General features: G+C 39.7%; 1 protein-coding gene across 1 annotated transcript; it reads left to right on the top strand.

Moving 5' to 3' along the window:
- Positions 1-560: 560 nt before the first annotated feature.
- On the top strand, positions 561-24699 carry txnrd2 (thioredoxin reductase 2). The gene is made up of 17 exons (XM_022753681.1): positions 561-629; positions 1226-1291; positions 1396-1452; positions 1551-1695; positions 2301-2375; positions 3736-3814; positions 4198-4260; positions 4521-4591; positions 9024-9043; positions 9507-9598; positions 9693-9867; positions 15921-16057; positions 18763-18858; positions 19453-19545; positions 21101-21172; positions 21498-21595; positions 22293-24699. Exons 4-17 carry the CDS (start codon positions 1610-1612, stop codon positions 22414-22416), a joined length of 1281 nt encoding a protein of 426 aa, XP_022609402.1. The 5' UTR covers positions 561-629; positions 1226-1291; positions 1396-1452; positions 1551-1609; the 3' UTR covers positions 22417-24699.
- The last annotated feature ends 645 nt before the right edge of the window (positions 24700-25344 follow it).

A 25344-nucleotide genomic window follows, 5' to 3' on the forward strand; every position in this document is an offset into this window, starting at 1 on the left:
TGACATACTGTAACATGCTTTATGCCACAATCGAAGTTACTATAACAAAACAATTTACTGAAGTATTTAGTGAAATGATACATCACTTTATTCCATGAAATTCTGTTATTTTTGGCATACTGATACATTTTATCAATACATACAATAATTTTCAATCTTATTAGCCTATGTTTGTACATTTACCCATTTGTCTCTCTGATATTACATCCTGGATGTCCCATAATTTCCTTATATTTAGCAAGTTAACTAATTGAAGTCTTGACGTGACCCTTTTCATGTATGTTCTACATGCACATAAAAATTTACATTCAATATCAGGGTTATCCCAAAGTATTTATTGAAATATTAACTTTTTTATTTGATTTGAACACTATATTATTCGTCGACACATTTAAAAAAACAAAAAAAAAACAAAACAAAAACACTCCACAGTGTATGGTTTTATCTTTGGTTGTATGCTTTTTATATACAGTCTATGGTTTTATTACCTATTTCTCTTCAGGCAATTCTCTAGCCACCACATACCCGGGCGGGGTCCTTTCATAATAACAACATGGCTGCGTTATGTAGGGGCAGACACCGGTGGAAAAGGACTAATTGTCTATATGTTTTGACAAGAAACCTGACAGGTAAAACAATATGTTGTTCTAATATTGTGTGTAGTTACGAAGAACAGACCGGGGTCACGTTCATAGTCGGAGGTGTTTCCGTTATCACACAGCTAACTTTCACACCAGCAGCTCATGTAACTGAGTGTCTGCTGGGTAGTTTTATCTGGTTAATTAATTTCATTTAATTCACCTGGTGTCCTCGACCACGGCATTTGAGGACGCATGTTTCTCGGCTGCTTGATGGCAGACGAACAAACAGCACCGAGTTAAAGAAGATACTGTAGCTACACTTTTTACACTGCTTGCTATTGCCATTTTCATGTTAATAATATATTGAGAATAACACGATAACCTACCTAAGGATAAGTGTGAGTGTAAATAAGGTGAGCTGTATTGTGTAATGAAGTGAAGAGCGCGTCTTTAAGTGCTGTTCTGGCTACGCAGTTTTGTTATATCACACCCAAGTAAGTTCAAACTAAATTGCCACATGTTTGAATGATGTAGTATGTCACTTTCCCCACAGGAGATAGGTCAATAAAAACGTGTGTGAGGTAAATGCAGCAGTTAGGTACATTTATTATATACACAATCTCTTATCCCATATTCTCGTACAGGGAAGTATGACTATGACCTGGTGGTTATTGGTGGTGGTTCAGGTGGGCTTGCCTGCTCCAAAGAAGGTGAGATCTTTTGACCTGCCTGGTTTTCCTTAATTTTGGGCATCTATGCTTAACACAGTGATTTCTGTCTAATAATACCATGGCAATATATCCTCTATTTACAGCGGCACAGTTGGGACAGAAGGTTGCTGTTTTGGATTATGTGGAGCCATCTGTAAAAGGTAAAATATAATTAATTGTGGCAGTTGATTAGATAAATATAATTTGTTTGAAGATCTAAAAACATCATTTAGTCCTCTGGAAATGCTTTTACGAACAGGCACCAAGTGGGGTCTCGGTGGTACATGTGTGAATGTTGGCTGCATTCCTAAGAAGCTCATGCACCAGGCAGCTCTTCTGGGCACTGCGGTCAAGGATGCTAAGAAGTACGGCTGGCAGATCTCAGGGCCAGTCTCACATGACTGGTAGGTCCAACCCAGGCACAACTTACTCTATCACAATGTTGCATCAGCTGAAGGGATAAGTAATCCTCATGAAGAAATGCCACCAATGCAGAGAATTAGTAGCTGAACAGCACCATCTAGTGATGTAACTGCAGTAAGATGTCATTATGTACCGTTAGAAAATTAACTGAGTGATGTGATCAGGCTTTTCTGTAGGTACACAGTGTTTTAATTGTCCTTTCTGTTCTCCTTGTGCACTACATTTATTGGATTGGGTGTTCTTTTAAGAATAAAGACAGACGAATTAGTTAATTTAAATCATAAAACTAAAATTGGGAATAAATGAGAAGTGTGTTAATGGTTTTGTGAGTCAGTTTAAGCTTAGTGTAGCTTTTATGGTGGATATCCTGAGAGCTGATGTTTTAGCTTCTCATTCTTTTTCATATCCCATTATACAGCTGTACCTATGAACACACACACACACACACACACACACACACACACACAACGTAACAATCGCAGGCACATTATGAAGCATCTTTAAGCGCTTCCTCTGTGTAGTGTTAGTTTGTTCAGGAGGCAGGTGTCCGGTCTGTTTATGTTTTAACCTCTGGTATGTCTTCCAGGGCCACCATGGCAGAAGCCATTCAAAACCATGTCAGGTCTCTGAACTGGGGTCACAGAGTTCAGCTCCAGGACAAGTAAGTGAGACCAGATCTGCTTGCTTTATTCAGACTTATTTATTTCAATGATGATGTTGCATTGTGGTAATGAAGGATGTTTTAGTGTCCCATGATAGTCTTGCTGTTATTGTCACAGCTGTACAACAGATATGATGTATTAAGTGTTTCACCCACTTATCATATCACTCCTCCTCCCTATTGCATTTTCTAAAATCATTTTCCATCATATACTTTCATACGAGCAGAATTTCGATAAGATACTCATAAATATTTATGATCATCCAGCCTGTTTTTCTTCCCTCCTTGTGTATTTTCTTTGCATGAAATATTGCTGAAGGTTGTATGTTTCTGCTGGTGCACAGCTGAAGGAGTCGGAGTCAGCAGCCGCATGTTGATTGAGTGACTGCCTGGAAGGCAAACAGGTGTTAACGTCTCTGTGAATGAGCCCAAGTTTAACCTAAAATATTTTCAGCCCAATGAGATCATTTACCTGGATTCAGAATGTTTAGAGGCTGTGTTTTCAGACCATAGGAGAGGCGCTGTTGACCACAGTGTCAAGCAGTCATTTCACACAAGTGTATTAATTACAAATGTTATATATAATAATATATGATTATATGAATGTTCTAGTTTTTATTATTAATGATTAAGTTCGATTTTTCTGCCAGCAATAAAGTCTTGCTGTGAGTTATACTTAACAGTGACGTTGAGTTTAGAATTAGTTCTTACTGACTAATGAATTCAAAGGGTGTTTTTTAAGTTATTTAAAAAAAAAAATGTGAAATTTACAGTTTAAATTTTATGAGGTGGTTTGAGATTAAATAGGATATATTAAATTTAACTTCAGAATATAGATTTTAGTTCAATGTTTTCAAATTACAATGTCTACATGTCAAAAGTGCAGTTTATTTTATGTTGAATTTAATTCAGTTTAAACCAAATTCAAAATGTGTTTCATATTAAAATCACATATAGAAATACATTATTATTAAAATGCAAATTCTGCTGTACCTTACCTTTCACTGTCAGCTCCTGTACACTAGAACATTGACTGTAAAGGGTTTTGTGGTTTTCTCAATGTAATAACACATATAAAACATAACAGGTTACAAATTATCTTCTACAGTCCAGCCTCTTTTCTGTGCAACTAAATCATGGTTTTGTTGGTCTCTTTTTCTCTTTTGCATGAGTTAGCTTGCATTTCAGCAGATTAAAAAAGACAAAGTGTAGAGAATTTGTGGTGAGAATATTTAGAAAATAAGTGAGAAAAGTGATGATTGAGGGTTATTAGTAAATCTGCAACAGTTACTGTACGTGATCTGCACTACTGTAGATTAATGCACCACCAGGAGCAACCTGTTTGTTTTCTGTTTTGCAGGAAGGTGAAGTATCTGAACATTAAAGGAAGTCTTCTGGATGAACACACTGTTAAAGGACTAACCAAAGCAGGAAAAGAGGTAACATTAAAACATTTACTTCAATCACTCATCACTCATTATATAGTTTCAATTTTGCTACCACTTTGTATTTTTGCAATTTTTTTCTTTTAAAATTTGCATTTAAATAAGTTGTATATGCTTATTTCTCCTTCTTTTACTAAATTATTAAATTGAAGTGCAAAATCTAAATTCAGTCGACTTTGGGATCCTACATTACTGTGTATGGACACCTTCATACATACTGAGAGTGCGGCCACTTGTTTCAGTGATTTCAGAGCCATTCCATCATCACCTGAATGCAGAATACTGTGGAGACCACTTGCTTTCATTTGACATTTCCTTGTTTTTTGAAGGATATGAACAAAGACTGTTACCTCACATTTCCCTCCTCTCTCATACAGACGATCCTCACTGCCAAGAACATCGTGATCGCCACAGGTGGGCGGCCTAAGTACCCCACAAATGTAAGTATGATTGTTATTATCATTTCTCTCAGATGTTTCCCTCTGTCTCTGCCAGTGTGTGTTGTTTGGTTGGTTGGTTATCTGGTACAAACAAGTGTGAGAGAGAGAGAGAGAGAGAGAGAGAGAGATACCCTACAGCAGCAGACAAGTCTTAACACACCAAAGATAGTATGTTTTAGTGAGAAAACTGTTATTGATAGATCTGTTGATAGCTGATTGATAGGTTGATGCTTCTGTTAACTGCTTTAACTCTTATCCAGATCCCTGGAGCGATGGAGCATGGCATCACCAGTGATGACATATTCTGGCTGAAAAAATCACCTGGAAAAACGTGAGGACGCTTTCTTTTCTAAAACACCCTTCCACCAGCCTACACACATACTCTCATATGTAACTGTTATATTAATTCAATCTTAACCAGTCAGTGCACTCCGTGTCTGTTTAGAAGCTGTGGTGGTTGTCTAAATGCAATCTCACACACTTTTCCATTACTCCAAAAGAGTTAAGATATTTTTATATTTTTCCAGCTCCAAAATAGTGACATCACCCTTGAGCATATACATCTCAGTACAGTATGTGTAGGATTGCTGCCGTCGTTGTCTATATAAAGAGCTACAAGGGAAACAGAGCCTCTAACCTTTGCAGTATTAATGCTTTGCTCTACCCTCCATGCTACCTTGCTCACTGACACGACATATCCCACTGTCACGCACTGTAATCACTCATCAGTGACATGCAGTTTGTTTTTCTCCCTTCCTGTCAGCCTGTCCTCGCCTCATGATTCAGATTAGCAGCGTGCATCCTGACCTTTACAGAACAAGCCCTTTAATCCAGCCATTTAGCTCCTGTCATCACCTGGTTAATTGGTCTTTCCCTGATGTTTCCTCTTGGCACAATGTGCAGACGGTGACTGGTGGTTGTGGTATACCTAGGCTGCGGTGGTTGTTTGCTTCATGGAGACAGATAAGCGGAAGTAATTATTCTGATATTCAAGCTTCATATGTATTCAGGCTATCTTCACCTGGGGCATGGAGTTTTAATTATTTTTAATTACATTCCTTTTCAAATGTAGCTTTTAATTGTTTTGGCTGATAAGTAGTGCTGCATATTTTTTACAATTGATATGCAGCACTTTTGTTTTTTCTGTCTTGTTGAGGATCATCGGTTCCTCTGTAACATTTAATCTAAAATGTGTGGTATTTCAATATAGAGGCTATTCTGCCTTTTGACCACTTGGAGGCAATACAGAATCATTTATAGTCAACAAATCAATGTGAGTGCACTGTAACCATCCTCAATTACCACTGTTGCATTCACCCATTCAACAAAACACCTTTGTATAGGAAGCAGAATTATCCACTCGGAGAGAACACTTGAGTTCAGGAAGTCCTTTGATCTAAGCGAGTGATGCTTAGTGGAGTCCTCTTCCTCACCGCAGGCTGTAAAGGTTAGCTGTGGGTTAGCATTAGCATTAGCTTCCTCTATAAGGGTAAGACACCACACACACTAGCCAGAGCTGGAGATGTTGTTGTGCTGCAGAACTGTCAGCTGTGCAGGTGAGGTCCGAAAGGCTGTCTCTGCAGGTAGGGCTAGAGTGAGAGGGGGGTCCGAGCGAGTGATGGGTGTCTAATGGGCCTTGGAGCACACACACATGGAAATGACAGATTTGGCCCCAGGGCCAAAGCCCAGAGCTGGCTGCCATCATAATGTTATTGGGAGAAAGCACTGAGCACGTGCCAACATAACTCTGATACTGGTCGAAGGACAGGCCAGTACTTGAATGAGATGGAGCACTAAGAGGGTTTGTGTTGTGGGTCTAACTCTCATTTGTTTTGTATATTGGATAAGGACCGCACCACAGACACATGCATCAACATAACTTCCCTGAAACTGTAGAGAAATAAAGCAACAGGGTCTCTGTTGTATGAATGCTCTTTGTGCCTTTTCCAGGAAAAAGTCCAGAGCAAAAACAGGGAAGAGAGCCTAATATTCACACTAACATTAAAAAAAAGATACACAAAATTCTCAGTAAAAATACAGAAAATTCCATGTTCTAATACCATTAATAAAACATAGTAGTCGTGCATAAACACACATATTGCTACGCAGTAAAGAAACAAAGCAGTCACACAAAGCAGCATACATGCTTTCTGTACCTGTGTAATACCATGAGCAAAGTCACAAAATGTCACACACCAGCCAGCATGGTCTCAGCAGTACACCCTAGCATTACAAGCCACCCAAGAGTCCCACTCTTGGCATGATTAACCTCTTTCCTGATTAGTGGATTTATGCATGAAAATTGTTCAAAACATAAAATATCAGTAAATTTACATTACACTTTTTTAAAGTAACTGGAAAACACTGAAGTGTATGAATTCTATATTGCAAAATATTTAATCATAAAAATACATTAATTAGACCTTAGGGAGAGCAGGAAGTAGAAGCAGGAAACTATAACACCGCAAGTGTTGATGTGCACCTGACAAAGTAAGTCTTTCTTCTAAATCCACCTAGGATATTACATAGATTACAACATTATCATTACATGCAACATCATACTCTACTATAAATGAATTCTGTTTTTGAAAATCTTAATATGGCCAGTGTTATTTATCTTTATCTTTCAGATAAATAATTGCATATGCTGCAGTTGGTTTAATTGCATCAGTGATTAGTATTAACTGAATAATACAGCATGAAGCCCTTTTTAAAATGTAAAAGGCTTTATTACTCAGACAAAAATTAAACTGGAACAGGAAAATATTTTGACATTAAAATTTAAAAATGGATCTTTGGAGTTTTAGTATTGTAGCACAGACATTTGAAATATTGCTAACATGCATGTTGAATGAATTTGTTTTCTCCAACCAAACATTAATGGACACAAGAATTTACTATATACAGGATGGTTTAATGGCTGGTTCAAGCTGTCCTTTTTTTCATTGTCATGCTGTCCATGTAGCTTTGGAAACTCTCAATACCAAATCAGCGACTTTTAATATTTGTGCCCCATGTATCTAAAGTGAAATGCTTTCAGGGAGTGTAAGCAACATTTCATAAACATGTCCAAGTTGGACTCACATCAAGCCTTTACTTGCAACAAAATCTACCCAGGTTCTAGACAGACACACAGGAGGAGTATCCAAGTCAAGTGTTTGTCTTATCTTTGTCGAGGCTTCTGAAGAACTACCCAAGGTTAACAAGCAGCCACAGACGATCAGCAGAAAACCTCTTTCCACAGGGCTTGTGGATTCAGTGAAGTCTTGGCTTGAGCTTCAAACCACATGCTACCACTCCACTATCAGTAGCCAAGCCTCAAGTGTTTTATAATGTTTCTGTTTTTTGTGTGGCTCCTCATCCAGTTTGTTACCTCAGATGAAAGTCCAGAGTTATACACATTAACCACATGCATGGACTAGAAAGCCCTGCTTTATCTCACTTTCACTGTGATTCTTTTAATTAATATTAATGAATAGCAATTGATAATTAAATTAATTCATATATATATATATATATATATAAGATGACAGTCAAAGTGTGGAGCAGGAAATAGAATTGACACTTTTTTACACTTAAAAATCAAACAAACATTATATTTCCCTGAGGCCACCGTAAGAGTTTATACTTTCATATTTTATGTAACATAATTTAAGTATGTGTGGTACATATGATGGAAATAATATTATTTAAATTCTCATATGTACATGACTTCCGGTAACAAACTCATGCAATTAATAATTTCAGTTCTTCTGATTTGTCTTTAGTCTTTGCTAGATTTGTCCCATGTTCTCATCCTATAGCTGGCTAGTGAACAGAATGCATGTTCCACTCATTGAATAAATGCATAAAGATAGTGAGGGCACCATTTTACTAGGTTTCTTTCCATTCTTGAATTTGGCCTTCACAGCATCTGTATCCCAAATGTGCCTGCACATCCGTAAACGTCACCATTGATGAACAGGGTCAGTAAGGTTGGAAAGGTCCTTATCAGTGTCATCTTTAAGTTGAAATATGTACTGCAGTTGTACAGACTCCAAACCAGTGTAAAATACAATCAGACACAATGGTTAAGAAGCAGGTTTAGGACACAGTATCTCAGTGATGAAAGTGTAGAATCAGGCTAAAGCTCTTTGCCTAATCTTCTTTAAGCCACTTCACAATACGTGCTAAGTGCAGCTGTGCATTACACAGATGTGGGGAAAATGGGCATTGGGGCTTTTAGTGGTTAGTGTTAGCATGGACAAGGGTGGGATGTGCCGCAGGCACCCGAAGCTGTCAGGTGTAGCAGACCTAAAGGAAGGATGTTTGAGCTGAAGTGGTAAAAACAAGGGAGAGAGGGGCCTCATCCATGCGGGTGACTAACGTCACTCAGCAGACTGATGTGTGGCCCTGAACATGGCACAACCCATCTGTAGGGATTAGGCTAAATGCTAGCAATTAGCCCTCCTCAGCACACAGATCTCAGTGCCGGATTAGATGTGCGATTCACCTGGACCACACGTACATACACTAACACTCCAAGTGCACACACATACACACATACTGTCCCCTTTTTCTACATTTCCTTCACACCTCTTCACTTCCCTCTCAGGTTATGAAGTTCTGTAATTCATCACCTCTCTAATTCTAGGATTTAAAGTAAACATTTTCAACTTAAGACTTGCGTTGTTTTATTTGGCCAAAGTGTGCACAAACGATGAAATGTATTTTCATTGTATTATTAGTTCAGTTAAGAGCTTCTATTTATTTGTGTTTTGCAGACTTGTGGTTGGAGCCAGCTGTATCCTTTGTCTGCCAGAGAGCTTTTAAATGGAGCCACTGTATAAGTCCCCTGGTAATCAGTTGAGAAAAAGTTAAGCTGTTAACAATTATTAGCTTAATAAAAAGTAACATTTACACCAGACCAGTTTTAAATTGTTATTCTGAATAACTCTCACCACTTGTTTCAAAGTCAGGGTGCCATATCTGCAGTTCTACATTGACACATCAGATGTTTCCAGTGTAAGATGCATTATGTGCCCGTCATGTAGTAAACCATGATAAAATAAACATTATGTAATTTTTCCAACACAAGTTTAACCATTATCTTAAGATACTGTGTGACTGTGGTTTCCTTATTCTTTTTTAAGACACCTACTTGGTGCAAGAATGTCAGTCTTAATGTGTTATGGCCAAACATCAGGTGCATCTGTACATGCACATGAAGAAAAAAGCACTGTAATCCTCAACCTGGTGTTGCTCAGATGTAGCTCTGGAGTGTGCGGGCTTCCTCACAGGCATCGGCTTGGACACCACAGTGATGGTTCGCAGCATCGCCCTCCGGGGGTTTGATCAGGTATTGCTCCCTGTACTACAGTCTGCATTATCTTGAAGTCATGATTGTGATTTCATCATGTTTGAAGGTGGGTTTTCTCTTTTTGTTTATGCAGCAAATAGCAGGTCTAGTGACAGACTACATGGAGACTTATGGGACTAAGTTTGCATGGAAGTGTGCCCCAAAGAGAGTGGACAAGCTCTCCTCAGGAGCCTTGCAGGTGACCTGGACGGACACCCAGACAGGCAGCGAGCACAAAGACACCTACGACTCTGTACTATGGGCAGTTGGTGAGTCTGTGTGTGTGTGTGTATGCGTGTGTGTTTGTGTGTGTATGTGTGTGTGTGTGTGTCACTTCTTAGGGAAAATATTTAAAATCCAAAACAAACCTGAATCTGTGTGATAATGTAGAGTGTGTTATAGAAGCAAAATGAAGTTCAAATAGAGAACAACATCTCTAAAGGGGTTGCAGCTCATTGTGTTGGTTATGGACAACAGAGATGAAAGCCTAAGACTAATGTCACGAAAATGAGGGCTTGAGACTTGACCTGGACTTGAATGTTGTGAATCTTGACTTGATATATGACTGTAAAGAAAAATCAGGTTTCATTTCCTGCTTAGCCTCACACCTTGATTATAACACTATAAACACTGCTTTTAAAGGAAATTTTTAATTTGTGTTATTTTTTATAAGACTTGACTGATATGCTAATGTTTTGATTGACTCTGGTCTCTGGCTATGATTTCGACTTATCTTGATTGACTCAAGACATGATTTAGCCATCTTGTGACCAGATATTAAAAGTATGAAGTATGAAAATTGTTAAATTGACAGTGAATGCAGTTCACAGTACAGTGCAGGAAACAACCTTTTATCCCCTATTTTTAAAACCGAGGGATTGTCTGTAAACCATCACCTGTATTGTTTCCCTCTGATGTAACAATATATCTCTAATTTAAACCACTGGTGTGACTGCTCTCCATGCCTCCATCAATTTCATTGTCATCCCCAATAGAGTGCAGTGTCAGCAGATAGCAAAAGAATCAAGGCTGAAAACAAAGTAATAAAGCCTGAGTGATGGGAATGGCCAGGGGAAGTGTTAATCACCCACTGCTGGCTCTGTGGTTGGAGAGGGGCAGCACAGGGCAGGATGCACCCAGGCACAGGGTCACTGCATTCCCCTCTTTGTTCTCCCTCTTTGCTCCTTCCTGCCCATGCCAGTCCTGCGGAAACCCACCCTGCATCTGTCACTGCCATCCCTGCCCGCGGCCCTCTGCCTGCCATTACCACCAGTTCTCTGCCTCCTCTTTCTCAGCTATCCAGTCTCTGTTCTATCATTCCACCTCTGCCATTCCACCAGCAGTGTGGGTAACAATGGAGGGAACATCCGTCAGAGCCACAGCCGTCGGTTTATTTGTTTTGAGTGCTTTCAAAGACAACGCGGTGCTTCCGAAAATCTGACTACCAGGTTTTTTGCTTTATTTGAGAGAGAGAGAGAGAGAGAGAGAGAGTGTGTGTGTGTGTGTGTGTGTGTGTGTGTGTGTGTGTGTGTGAGGGAAAGAGGGTCCTTTGGCTCTATGCGTGTGACAGTGATGAGGATGTGCGTGACCCTGCAGCTGAGATGACGTTTGTTCCTCCCACCCATGGCTAAATTCCCACATCGTCTCAGCGTGAGACTGTTGGTGAGGATGATATTTGCATTGAGTGCATGTATCACTAGGCATCTGTCATGACATGCGTGAGTTGCTGCATCCCTTATGTTTCCTATGTTCATTAGAGTGAGAGTTCTCACCCAAACTCAGCCAAGCACTTTTTGGGAGTACCAAAAGATCCCAATTCACAGTGCACCAAACTCTTATATCATTGTAGTTTTCATCCGATCACCACAACTTTAACTTCCGCCACCTTATATCAAACTAGTCTTACTCATTAAAGGGCTTCCAGAAATTGTCAAATACCAGAAGCAATTTCCTCTGTTAGTGCTACTACCCAAACCTTTGCTACATGTATATCCCTGACAGCTTTTGTTCCCATACAGTTCAGTGAGAACCAGTAACAACGTGGCCTCTGCTCTTTGATGTGTGCATGCAGGAGTTATGAGTACAAGGCCACTTCCCTTTACTGTGACCTTACACTAGAGGCCAGGCAGGGTCCCAGGCCTCTGTGGAGTTATTAAAGGCCAGAGGGGACCGGGGGACAGTATCTCCACTGTCTGCTACATCCTTCTCCCCAGCCCTGTCTCCCTCCACCTTTCCCCTGCTCCTTCCTGGCCTCATGGCCGCTCCCCTGTCCAGGTGTGTCCAGAAACACACCAGGAAACAGAACATTTCCACACTTCCTGTCTGCATGCGGACAGTGGACACATTAGTCTTCCTCCCCACTTTGCCTTACAGTACTCAAGAATGCCATTTAAAAACATTTCGTAGTTTTTAAAGGGCATTTGCCTTTTTCAGTTCAGCTTACTGATGTGTTGCTCTTCTGGCTGTAAGTCTTTCTATATTCCTCTTTGGTTTACAAACACTAGATTGCAGTGGAATTGGGAAATAACATTTTGAAAGTAGCAAAAATATACTATCCATATTAAAAAGATGGTTTTTGGGAGCCAGCAAGGCCCATTAATCTTTTAGTCTCGATAACTTTAAATATCCATCACTAAATACGCAACAATGAAATCATTGTTGGAAAAAAAACATCTTTAGATATTATTTATTAAGAATTAATGGTAAAAAAACTGCCTTCTGAATAAAATGTGGGGGTGAACACTCCCATGATTATCATCAAATCTTCAATTCAAATGTTGCTAAGCTCTGAACTTCAAACAAATGAGTTTATCATACAGAAACACAGATACAGAAATCTCTCCTCTGAAATAAATAAACTGGTCTAATTTTAGTTTAAAATGATGTGTTCGTGTAGGATCCCATCACAGTGTGGAACAGTGGTGATTAAAAAACACCAAACTGTCTATACATTTCCCATTTCCTTGACATCTTATTAGACACAAACACTACAATAACTTTTGTACAGTTAGTGAGTTCTTTATCGATTTGCATCATAAAACCTGAAATAGAACCACCTAATCACTTTTTGGCATCCTGTACGTTCTCTTCCCCCAAGAATAACAGTCTCCCCCTCATGTTGCTCTCCCTTTTGTCTTTGTTCATTTGATTGATCAGATAAGCGTCCAGCTCTCATTTCAGCTCATGGAAGTTTGTTGTGGCTAATTAGCCTAGCAGTCTCGAGGCTTCCTCTTAATGTCACAACAGGCTTTGTTCCGATTGGCCTATCTGTTGGACCGTGTGTGTGTGTGTGCGTGTGTGTGAGTGTGTGTGTGTGTGTGGGTGTGTGTGTGTGTGTGGGTGTGTGTGTGTGTGTGTGTGTGTGTGTGTGTATGTCTTATCAGCCAGCTCACTGTTGTTGTGCCCTCACCATACAATGGAGCTGTGGTCATAGCCACAGTACAGCACTGAGTGGAGCTACAGACAGGAATGCCTGATGTGTACAGAGCAAGTTTATACTTACCAGTCAGATTATACTGATACAGATTTTTATAGGCCAATACTGATATTTTTACAGAAACCAATGCTGAAATTGAATATTTTTATAGCAGAATTTAGTGTTTCAGCTGCAGCCGCTGTCAGGCAGGGAAACCCTTAGCAGGAAGTAGATGGACACTAATTCCATTGAACCTCAGACTAATGAAACACTTTATTTTAAGCCCCCAACCCTCACCCACTTAGAGGATTTATAGTTATGCATGAACACGTAAGAAATTGTTTAGAACACACTGTGATGTAGTTGTCAGCAGACAGAAAATGTATTTGTCATCAATTATATCTTTTCTTATGAAATGATTGGTGTATAAACAGGTAATGAATGATTGATAACTCAGTATAATCTGATGCTTTAATCATATTTAAATTGATAATCTAGGCTATTGGCTTGTTACCAATGCTAACAGTATTACACACCTGAATTTGTTGGATGGTAGAGTTACATTGTGATATAGGTACCAGGTTATGGCAAAGAATGTGTGAAAAAAATAACATTAAAGGTCCTTTGTGGGTCTTGCACTGTCTTACAGTGTTACAAGAGTGCAAAGCTAAACTGGTTGATTACTCTAAACCTGAGAAGTAGCAAAAAAAAAACCCAAAAGACTCGAGATCCACTTACTAAATTTCTTCCAGGATTCCAGCTGCATCTCATGGCCTTCACCAGCAGATAAAGTTTGCTTAGTTGTCCAGGAAGGTAAAGATAAAGTATTTATATAGTGTAGTACATATATGAACAAATAAATAAAAATAAATACATTAATAGCTGTATATATTATCATTCACAGATTTCTACTGTTTATACACCAGTTACAGATGTTTCACAGGAGGAAATTGCATTTTTTTTTACATATACATCAGTTAATGTTTAATGTAATCCACTTCCAACTAAATTGCAGTGTGTTATAAACCATTAATAAATCATTTATATATTCTCATGAATGCAAATAAGGGGTTAAAGTAAAGATTAAATCTTTGGCAGTATTGCCCACAATACTTCACTTCAGTCTCAGGCCATATTCTTTATGTATTCCTGAACTGAAATAAGTGAATGAGTGTAAAAATGGAAATACGAAATAGGAACATAGCTAAATGTAGAATACTTAAACTTTACTATAATTCACTAGAAATGACACCAACTGCAGAATAACATTTATGTGTAGACTATTTCAGTGTTGTGGCAATAGAAGTCCTGCTTTTGGGAATTGGTCAGGACCGCCTGACCTGCCCTCTGTCCTCCTCCTCTGTGCTCTCTATCCCATTCAGCCACCCATGCTGTGGTTTACTAGACAGGTCCCTGTAGCCCCCTGGTCTGAGAAGAGGGGGAGCACGTTGTTCTTTGGCTCCAGCCAGGAAAAAGGGGTCTTGGGGGTTTGTTATTTTTGCTGTCCGATAGCATCTACATGGGTACCTCAGGGCCGGGTGTTTATTATGCTACCCAGGCAGGTTATGAGGAGCTGTGGAGAGGGCGGGGGAGCGAGTGGTTCATGCTCCCATCACCATGGAGACTCAGTGTCGACAGCATCAGTCAACCATCTCCCAGGAAGTGTCAAAGATCGCACCTCGATGTGTTCCCTGGGGTTGATGGGATATGGATTCCCAGCTGCTCATCAGTTTCACCTCTTATCGAGGGCTCCCTCTCAACTGGCCAGATGTTATTGTTTCCTAGTTTAAGAGTTCTAAATTAGTGTTTGACCATTATCTGTCTTTTAAGGGCCAACATTGATGGTGTTTTAAGATGTTTTTAGTTAATTGAGATATTCAGTTTACAATGATACACAACTGAGAAAAGCAGGTAATCCTCACATTTAAGAGGATGGTACTGGTAAATATTTGACATTTTCTCCAAGCTGGTGGCATGACTCCAGGGATGGCATCATCAGTCCACCGCTTGGGTCAGACTGAAATATCTCTAAAACTCTGAAATGCATTTCCATTAAATTTGCTACAGATATTAAAGGTCCCTAGAAGGTGACTCCTAATGATTTTGTCAACTGACTTTTCATCTAGTGCCACCAGCAGTTCATAATTTGGATTTGCCAAGTACTTTGGTTCATGACCACATATCTGCAGAATTATTGACATTTCTATTAGTCTGCACTCAGTTTTGTGCTTGGTGCTAATTGGCAAATGCTAAAAGAATACTAACAAGCTGAAATGTTAAGATGATACCATGGTAAACATTATTCCTATTCAGCATCAGCATTGTCATTGGGGCTATGTTAGCATGCTGATGTCAGTATTTAGCTCAAAGCAGCACTGTACCTACATATAGCTTCACAGAGCTGCTGGCATGGCTTTACACTCTTAGTCTTGTTGCTAAATAAATGAAAGCATTTTTTTCTTCCTATGTTTTTTTTTTTTTTTTGGTCAGGGTGGAACACCTCATCATGCAAGCCATCAATTTTTTATTGTTTGATAGGAGCAGAGTTTCATGGGATAATTTATTGCAGATTGTTGCCCCTGGAGGTGAATCTGGGAGAAAAAAACATCCTATTGGTTTAAGACAATCTTATTGTTTTAGTTATCCCTCGCTCTTAGTGTTCGAGCTCCATGCTGTGGTAGGTGTTATGAACACTTTACAGATAAACTCCCTCTTCATAGTATCTAGCTTTTTGATAATTCCTGTAATTCAGTTTTCAGTGTGGGATGGGGCATTGCAGGACATGTCTTCAAAGCTAAGCAGAATGTGTTATGAACACTGTACAGAGCGTCTGTCTCCTCCACCACGCCTCTCTTCACAGTTGTAATGTAGTATTCTCCTTGTGTTGTTTTCTTCCATTGACCTCAGGTAGAGCCCCTGAAACCAAAGCCCTGGGCCTCGACAAGCTCGGCATGCAACTCAACAATGAGACGGGGAAAATAGTTTTGGGTGCTGACGAATCCACCTCGGTACCAAACATCTACGCTTTCGGTGACATCGGTGAGGTAGGCATTATCAACAGATGCCACACTGACAGCAGAAACAAGCCCTGATAACGGTCGTGAATGGAAAAACACTCTAAGTAATTATTAGTCTTAAATTAGACTGTAAAAATCAACACTTTGCCGAAGTTCCTGGAAGTCCACACCCATCACGGTTACTGTAAATGCTTGTCATAGTTTGAACAGCTTGCCCAGAGGTCTGTCATCTCTGAGAGAGGAAACTGAAATCAAGGATTGTAAACTAACACGAATATATTCTTCAGACATGAACAGATATAATGCACTCTGAACACGTATGAATGGAATCCAAATTTTTTACCCTGTTTGTTTTCCTTACTTTACCTGAAACATCACACCACTTGTTCTCACTGAGTCATACATCAATTCAAAACACACTTCGTGCTACATGTAGCGAGACTCTCAAAGAAAGGACTCCAATGTCCATAATTCCATTTAGAAATCATCGGACAAAGACACTCCTTATATCTTATAATCATCAGATTCAGACCTTTTTCATCTTCTATGAACAGGAACTGCTTGTAGCCATAGCAACATGAATTTTTATGATGCAGATTTGCTAAAATGTAAACAAATAGGTTACAAGCTAAAACTCAGAGTTGCAGATTTTTTAAATCTTTTAACTTTAGCAAGGTTCATTCTCAGTGACTTCATATCAGTCTTCACTTGGGCAGTGCAGGATAAAGCTGGACTGATGATCCACCTCATGATGCGACACCTCGTGCAACTTAACAGCAGAAAAGTGCCTAGTAATGGCCAAGACATTTTGACTACTAGAGGATGAGCGGTAGAAGATGAATGAATGAATGAATGAATGAATTATTTTCATGTGAGCCTCTAAGATTATACAATAAATCCCATATGAGCTATTGTGGCCTTTGATTCAATAGCTTTCTCATTTTACAATCAAAGACATTTCAGACCAACTTTACTTACATCTGGACCCCCTCCCATTCTATACACAAAACATTGTGTAGTATGGCCCAGTGCAAGGCTGACTTGTATTTGTCCACTGTTAAAACGTCCCATTCTGTTTCCAATATTCATCTCCAACCAGACCAGTAATAATTCTCAGCTTTTATTAAGACTTTTATTTAGTTTAGATTTACTTTTTTTGGAGGTAAGGGTCAAATACAAATCATGCTTTATTATTAAATGGTTTAGTTACATAGTGAAAACATTACCTAATTTTGTATATTTTGTGAGCTGCTCAATTACATATACATGTGAGGAGTTTAAATGTCAGTGGAACAACTTTGACATACGATTTCTAACAGCATCTGGTGTAGGCCTGTCCCACTTCCAGTATAAGTCTGCTTACAGATGTTTTTATGAAATAAACAGATGCGGATAGTGACTTTGTTACACCACTAGTTGGCTTGTAGACACTTGAGTCATGATGAAATTGTAAACATACTAAGCTCCAACTGATAATCATCACAAGGTTAAAAAAAACAATATAGAAACCAATTATATTTTTGCTTAAAAGATTGCAACCACCAGATATAGGTCCATGCTATAGATTACTGTTATTAACATTTCTAGTATGTTTCATGGATAAGGTCTAGGTAAGACTTCAGATATTGAGTCAGAATTAAAATCAATATACAGGTAAACTGAGTTAAGGTGACTTTTTTCCACCACATGCACCACAAAACTAAAGATAAGTTTTGAAATTAATTGATTATTAACTTAAAGTTAGGACTTTTATTTTTGCACATAAAAAAAACATATCCACCGGTAAGTACTTGAATACTAAGTGAAGCTGTTCCAGCCCATCTTTATATAACCACTGGCACTGTATGTTCAAAGCTGAACCAGCCATGTTAATACTAGTTATACCTGCTGAATGTAATGTCAATGTTGTTTTTTCACCACGACCAGCTGTGTGCTTCCTTCCTGCCTTCCAGGCCTCATGACACGCACACACTCACTGAGTGTCTTTTTGATTGACAGCTCGCTTTGATGAGTAGTGCATCATTCCAATCTGTCTGTCAGCTTTTCACAGCAGCAGGGCGGCTTTTTTTCCTTTTCTTTTAAAACCAGGGTTGTTGATATCTCACAGTTTGTCCAGTGATTTGTTTTGTTTTTTGTTTTTTTATCAGAAACAAGTGCCAAGAAATGCATTATAATGACGATAATAACAGTTACTGGAATACCAGAGCACACATCCACATACATGCAGAGGTGGATGTTTTGGACAACAGGATGTGCAGTGATAATTTAACAGGTTTTAGTCATGCCTGTAGAATTGCCCTGCAGCCCTACTGTTTCCTGCACCATTCAGTTGTGTGTGTGTCTGTGTGTGTGTCCCCATTACTATGTATTTGTCTGTTTTGGCAGGCATCCAGAACAATACAGTCAAAAACACAGAGGCTGAGATTTTTGAAGTGTGTTAGATGGTTTGTTTAACACCTGCTACTTGTGTCAGTAACTGACTAATGGTTCACCAAGTCTCTGTTTGTATTTACACTGTTTCTGCACTATGTACGCTTTAAAGAGAATGAGCTCATTTTAAAAGTGAAAATGCCTGAGCTAATGGTTCAAACCCCTGGAAAACAAAGCTTGTTAAAAATGTTTAAAAATGATTTGCGACTTCAAGAACAAACCTGGATTGCATGTGTTTACAGATACAGATTTTCTGAAGTCAATTCAATTTTCTGTTTTTTTGTTTTTTTTTTTTTTTTTAGGGTTGTCCTGAATTGACCCCAACAGCCATTAAAGCAGGAAAGCTTCTCGCCCGCAGACTAGCTGGTCAGAGCACTGAGCTGATGAACTACGACAATGTAAGACACACACACACACACACATACAAACACTGAAAGGCTGGTTATTTCCCTCCATCTTTCTACAGCTTGTATCTTTGTGGCCTTTTGAGTCTATTGTTTCATGCTTCATTTGATTCAAATAACAATATAATAATTTCTGGTGCTTGTGGTTTGTACCCACACCCCCATCTGACTGCACCTCCAACCTCTCTTCAGGTTGAGTCATAGCATAAACATACAAGCATTTTCCACAATATCATCAATCTTCATCATCTTATATATACTGAAATTCATCTTTCTGCAAGTCTTAATGGAGACTTGTGCTGAGTCTCCCTACCTTCAGGTTTGCATCCTACATATAGTAAGAGTTGGGGGATTTTTGTATCAAACAGATGTTTGATACAGTTTTCATATTAAATAAGGTTGAGATATGTCATTATTTCTATATGATACATTTGGTGCTGCTCCTTGTTATTGAAATGAAAAGCAGAAGTATCCCTTACTTATACAGACATGGCAGTTCTGTAATCACCGGAGTTATTAGAAATTTCAAACCTAAATATTGTCCAGAATGGATTTGAGTTTATATTTCTGTGTGTGTTTATGTGACAGGTGCCTACCACAGTGTTCACCCCTCTCGAATACGGTTGTGTAGGTCTGTCTGAGGAGGAGGCCGAGAAGAGACATGGAAAAGATGGCATAGAGGTAACACAGATGTGACAAATGTGTTGTTATAATACTGTTATAAGAAGATAACCCTATAATCCTAACCCTAAATTAAACATTTCCAGAATTTATTTGTAGTATTTTGAATAAAAACCTTTCATAAGTCCACATTTAAATCTAAAATACAGTAAAAACATCAGAAAGTCTTTGGTAGTTTTTCTCAATGACTTGAAAAAATTTACTCTATATAGGAAATATAGTGGTAAAAAATATGTGTGATTTTTTTTTTTTTAATTTCTTTTTTTATTATGCTCCATGAATGCTCACATTAATTTGGCAGTGTTAGTTTCATGTGGCCACTCAAGTGCCCACAATGTTGTGAAATGCCTCAAACATAAAACATGATCTTTTAGCATATGATAAAATGACATGTGTTTTGTTTGGTTAATGCAGTTAATGCATTACAATGTAAACAGCAGTGTTTTGGTGAAAATGTGACTTTAATTTTGAAATACGGAGTTGAAAACTGAAATAATATTTTTGTGTACAGTGGTTCTTTGTAAGTTAGTGGTCCATAAACATCTTCACATTTTTGTGAAATTAATGAAACAATGGATTTGTGTTTCTAATGTAGAAGTTGCACTTTTTATGCCCCATAAACCCCAAACACACACTGAGACACACACACAATGCAAAAGCGAGCAGCTCTATATTCTACCTGCTTGGTGTGCAAGATGGTAGCCAACACCTGCACAAGGCTGTAGATAAATGGTTTAGCCGGCGAGGTGGGGCTCCCGGCTGTGACTGACAGGCGAGCAGGAGGCCTGATTGAGGTGTGTATGGGGTGATGACAGGCGCGCTGAGATCTGAGGAGGAGCTGTAGCACCAGCCCCCGACAGCTGCATGGCCCTCACAACTTGTGTCGGCACGTTTGCCCATAGAATAAAATGCACTACACACACGTCTCAGTAAGGACTTAGAAATCCCTCAGCATAATAAGCGAGCACTGAGATTCAGATACAGCTTTTATACAGATAACTGTACGTGACTGTGTGGAAGAACCAGGTGTTGCAATTGCATTTTTAGTGAATGATTACAATCAGTATGTGGTGGTAATTAAACACATAATACAGTGTTTAAGATATGGGGCTCTGACCTGATATTAAATTAATTAATAATTTTTTCTAAAAAAATTATTTGTATCTTTAATTGATAAGCTGTTAATATGCTTATAATGCACTACAATGCTCTTTAAGTGAAGCGCCTCCATTTTCATAATTCAGTTCTCTCAGTTGGCATATTTGTTTTTGTTGTATTGTCTGGAAGCAGTTTTGTTTACCCTCCTTTTACTCTGGTAGCTATTATTTATAGCTGGAGTGTATGTGTCACTGAAGAAAATGTACACAAGCAAAGATCATCATCACTGCTGGAAACTCTTTTGTTTGCACATTAGTAAGCTTTGCTGGATCCACAAGAGGCTATTAAAGTCACTGTGAAGCCCTGATTGGTTGTAGGCAGACACAAAATAAAACAACAATACATGCTATATAATTTTTCAGTTTATATGACTTGTCCTGTGTTTATGTCTGTGTAGGTCTACCATGCTTTCTACAAGCCTCTGGAATTCACTGTTGCAGAGCGTGACGCCAGCCAGTGTTACATAAAGGTAGGGTTGAACTGCAGACCTACTGTGAGGTTTTTTGGGTATTTTTAAGCAGATTTTGTTGGCATTTATATACACCATATAATGACGTTTTTTGTACTATGTTTGTGTGAGACGCACTGAAGTGTGCATGCATTTAATTGAAGGACAGGAGCAGTAACGAGCGTTGCCTCCTGCAGCAGGTTGGTGGGATTCAGACTGCTGCTTGAGGAAAATTTTAAGAGGGACTGACTCTGGAAATGAAATATTCTGAATGGTTTGACTATTAGATAATCCTGCCAAACTCTGACTTCATCTGTGGCCACTTCTGTGTTTTTTACCTCCTCAGGTGGTTTGTGAGAGGGCTGGAGATCAGAAGATCCTGGGTCTGCATTTCACTGGTCCGAATGCTGGAGAGGTCACACAGGGCTTTGCTATGGGCTTCCAGTAAGTTTAATAAATCCTTGCTGCATATATGTTCTATGGAACAACCATCCAAACAATTATGGTGTTGAGTTGATGTGTTTCAGTCTCAAAGTCAACAAGATGTACAAAACAAAATATTCTTCCAATTAGTCTTCCTACACTTAGGACTCATGCATGTATTTAGCAATCCTTTTTCAGTTGATTTCTTCAAACATTAATATGTCATATACATGAAAAATACAGCAATAAGTTGTGATCTGCTATTGTGTGTCACAAAATGTGGGATTGTAAAATGACTTGGTTTTGTCAATTTTATTTGAAAAAAAATATATTTAGATTTAGTACACCTGAAAACTGGTTTTAAGCAAGTAAGGTGAAGTCTAATGGATCATGGCTAGAGTTATTTGCCAAAAATTATAATCCATCGTATAAATGATGGACTGCCTTTAATTAACAACACATTACTGATACAATTTGTAGCTGGGTCCTTTCTCAGGTCTTTAGCAGACACAAGCTTTTGTTTCAAAATAAGCTACACCCCATATGGAGAACAAACATGCTCTTACAAAATGATTGATAGCACAAAATCAGAAGAAATTGCTGTAGTTATTAGAGGATAGTAGATGACTTATACACTTGTCAGTCATAAGACAGAGTAATAGAGAGACTGAGTAATAGCAACTTGAATGACCTCTCTGTGTGTCTGTGTGTGTCTCAGGTGTGGGGCAACATATTCCCACCTGTTGCAGACAGTAGGCATCCACCCAACCTGTGCCGAGGAGGTGGTCAAGGTCAACATCACGAAGCGCTCTGGCTTGGATGCCACGGTCACTGGCTGCTGAGGTTAAGCGCCTTGGTCTCTGAACTCTATTGAGCACACAGGGTCCCTCAGTGAAAGAAGTAGAAAGATTTTAATCTGGGTTTATCCTGCTCTCTCTCCTTGTCTCTCTCTCTCTCTCTAATGTGGCCTTGAAATGCCTCCAGTTTTACAGAGAGTGCAGTAAGAGAATAAGAGACTCTGCAGTAAGTCTCATCTTAGGCCGGTCATGGAAGTAATCACTGGCTGCCCAGGTTAGTGTCACTGACATGTCATATCATAATTAAGACTATGATTATCCCACATACATACATGTTGTGTGTATGCTTTGAAAGCACATGGCTACAGATCAGGTTAGTGAGAGCCTTGGCCGCAGAGTGAGCTTCTTTTACATAAACAGGCTCATCAATCAGGATTAAGACCCGCACTCAGGGTTTTGTTGAAACCATACGAGAAATGTGGAGAGAGCCTTAACGTTTTTCTGAATATATATTCTACAAATATTGTTGTTTCTCTGGCTGTACTTCCTGTCCATTAGTCTTGGAGGTGACACATACCATACACCCCCCACACCTCCACCCCCACAATGACACTGATGGATGGCCCCAGAGCCGTCGCCGCAGCGACACCGCCCCATTTCCCATGGACACACACAAACAGTCGGCAGGCAGCCTGTCAGTCAGCCAGGAAGGACCTGGGCCAGGGAGCCCCGGCTTGTTCAGGGCCAGGCAGAGTCCAACAGACCCTGAACCCCTTTCTCTTTCTTCCATGCCCCTCACCATCCCAATTCATGAAGGAATGCAGTGGGGCTACAAACATGTGCTGTCAAAAGCTGTGTGGATGCCATAGCCCAGGCACAGAGCAACCCTATCTATTGATAACAGTACTGTGAGAGGTCTATTACAGCTGTACTACTCAGCCTCACCCAAAGGTGGCACTATTACCCTCCAATTCCCCCCTTTTTCCTGAGCCAAGAGTGGAGTGCAGGATAAATTAGTCGCTGGATAAAACATAAGCCTGAATACATTCAGGTGGCACATTTAATCCCTTTAATCCCTATAAAAGAAATGTGTTTTTGGATGAAGCTGGAAAGCAGACTGGCTTTATTGGTGCCAAACTGATAAGGGTTATCTGTTGTGTATTTACATGGATGGCCGGTTAGGCCTCAAGAGTCATCACAATCGAAGATAAGGCAAGTTGTTTATATCAGTAAAGCAGTAATAGACCCCCAGAGTTTGCCAAAGTGCTCAAATATTCATGCAGCTGCCTATACTGGACATCTTGGCTTTATTAGATAGAGGAGGAGGAGGACTGTCAATAAACGTGGGTGAATTTGGGGGAACTAAGAGGAGGTTGGTGGTTGTAGTTTATTTTTATTTGAAGTCTAATCTGCCCAGTCTGATTAATGATTTCGATGAGGGGAGTGACAGCGTGCCAGGAGATGGAGAGAGGAAAAGAGAGAGAGAGCTACCAGGTTTATTTGGACCTGGGCTGGAGGAGAGAGCTGAGTTTCAGCTCTGGTTAGGGAGGGATGGGGGATTCCTGTGTGCTCTATTCAGGGCCGAGGTGCTGACTGAAGGACCCTGACCTCCGCTCAGCAGGAACAGCTTGACTCTATCACTCGGAGCACAGAGGGCTCACATGCTGCGGTGCTGCGCAGCAGGGGTCTGGGGGGCTCGGTTGAGGGGGGAGTAGGATGGCCAAGGGACGGACAGAACGAACCAACCATCCAACCAGCCAACCAACACAACTACCGAGCGGTAGTGGCATGTTTGCCCAGGGTAATTGAGTCGATGTTCCTGAGCTTAACGAGCCACTTCAGAGACCCCAGGGTGGGCCCAAGGCAACGTGAGGGAAGTCATTGAGGCCGTCAGAGGAACTGTAATGTCTGTTTGCTTTTTACCCTCCACTTCCCTCCTGCTTTGTCTCATCTGCTCTGTTATTTTATTCACAGTATGGCTGCTCACACGCACAAAATGAAATAGTATTTATTTTTTTATGACATATCTGTCTGATTTGAATCATTTCTGAGTGTTTTTTCAAGTGTTGTTGATCAGTTACTCCAGGCTCAAGACTTCTACACCAGTTTGCCTCACCTGTGTCCCGGGGGGGTCAGGGTTCAACTTTCAGGTTGGCCAGCTAATGATGACCTGCACTAAAACCCAAAACTGGGGAGTGCAGGCCTGATGTCACCTGGCCACAGACTTTAGTAGTTGTAAATAGAGAAGTGTAATTTTCTGTTAAAGCTTTGTAATAAATAATTTATATGTAAAGTAATAACACGCTGGAATGCACAGTGTCACCATTAAAGTAATGATGCATCTTGATTGAGTGTTCTGTGTTCTATGTGTACACATAAGCATACAGAGAGAGTAGAGAGCTCTTTTTCACTGGGCTCTGTTCATTTTGTAAAAAGAAAAGAAGAAACTAATATCTGTTACAGAAAGAAAGCAAAGTCGTATGCAGCAAAAAGTATAAATGTAAATGTAAGTATGACTGTAATGCACACATTTTAGGATATGCAGCACTTTTGCTTTGTTGCTGAGTTAGATGAGAAGATGATACCACTCATGTCTGTGCACTAAACATGAAGCTACTGCCAGCAGCCAGTTAGCTTAGCACAAAGACTAGCAACAGGGGGAAACAGCTTACTGGGCTAGCCTGGGGTTATGTGCATAACTACTTTTTGGCTAGGTCCAGGCAATGTCATGAGGTCCAAAAAAATAAATCCAGTGAACCACTGACGGTGTCAATGTAAATATGTGCCTGTGTCAATTCAACAGGTTTATCTTAAGCTACCCTACATGGCTCAGTCTTAATATTAAGCATAAAGAGGTGGTCACATGTTGACCCCAAGTCGTCTCTGCTGACAGGCAGTCTGCTATGCAGCCCTGTCACTCAACCCTCTGCACCAACAATGGCAGAAATTCCACTGTGTTTGTTTGGTTAAGGA

Source organism: Seriola dumerili, unplaced genomic scaffold (assembly GCF_002260705.1).
Source record: "Seriola dumerili isolate Sdu_G_001 unplaced genomic scaffold, Sdu_1.0 BDQW01000017.1, whole genome shotgun sequence".
Classification (NCBI taxonomy): Eukaryota; Metazoa; Chordata; class Actinopteri; order Carangiformes; family Carangidae; genus Seriola; species Seriola dumerili.

What these genes read in the sequence shown, in the direction of transcription:
- txnrd2 (XM_022753681.1), top strand. Translation starts at nt 1,610, where the DNA reads ATGCACCAGGCAGCTCTTCTGGGCACTGCGGTCAAGGATGCTAAGAAG. An exon ending in AGAGTTCAGCTCCAGGACAA is followed by an intron (nt 2,376 to 3,735) that starts GTAAGTGAGACC and finishes TCTGTTTTGCAG; the next exon opens with GAAGGTGAAGTATCTGAACA. An exon ending in GGCCTAAGTACCCCACAAAT is followed by an intron (nt 4,261 to 4,520) that starts GTAAGTATGATT and finishes ACTCTTATCCAG; the next exon opens with ATCCCTGGAGCGATGGAGCA.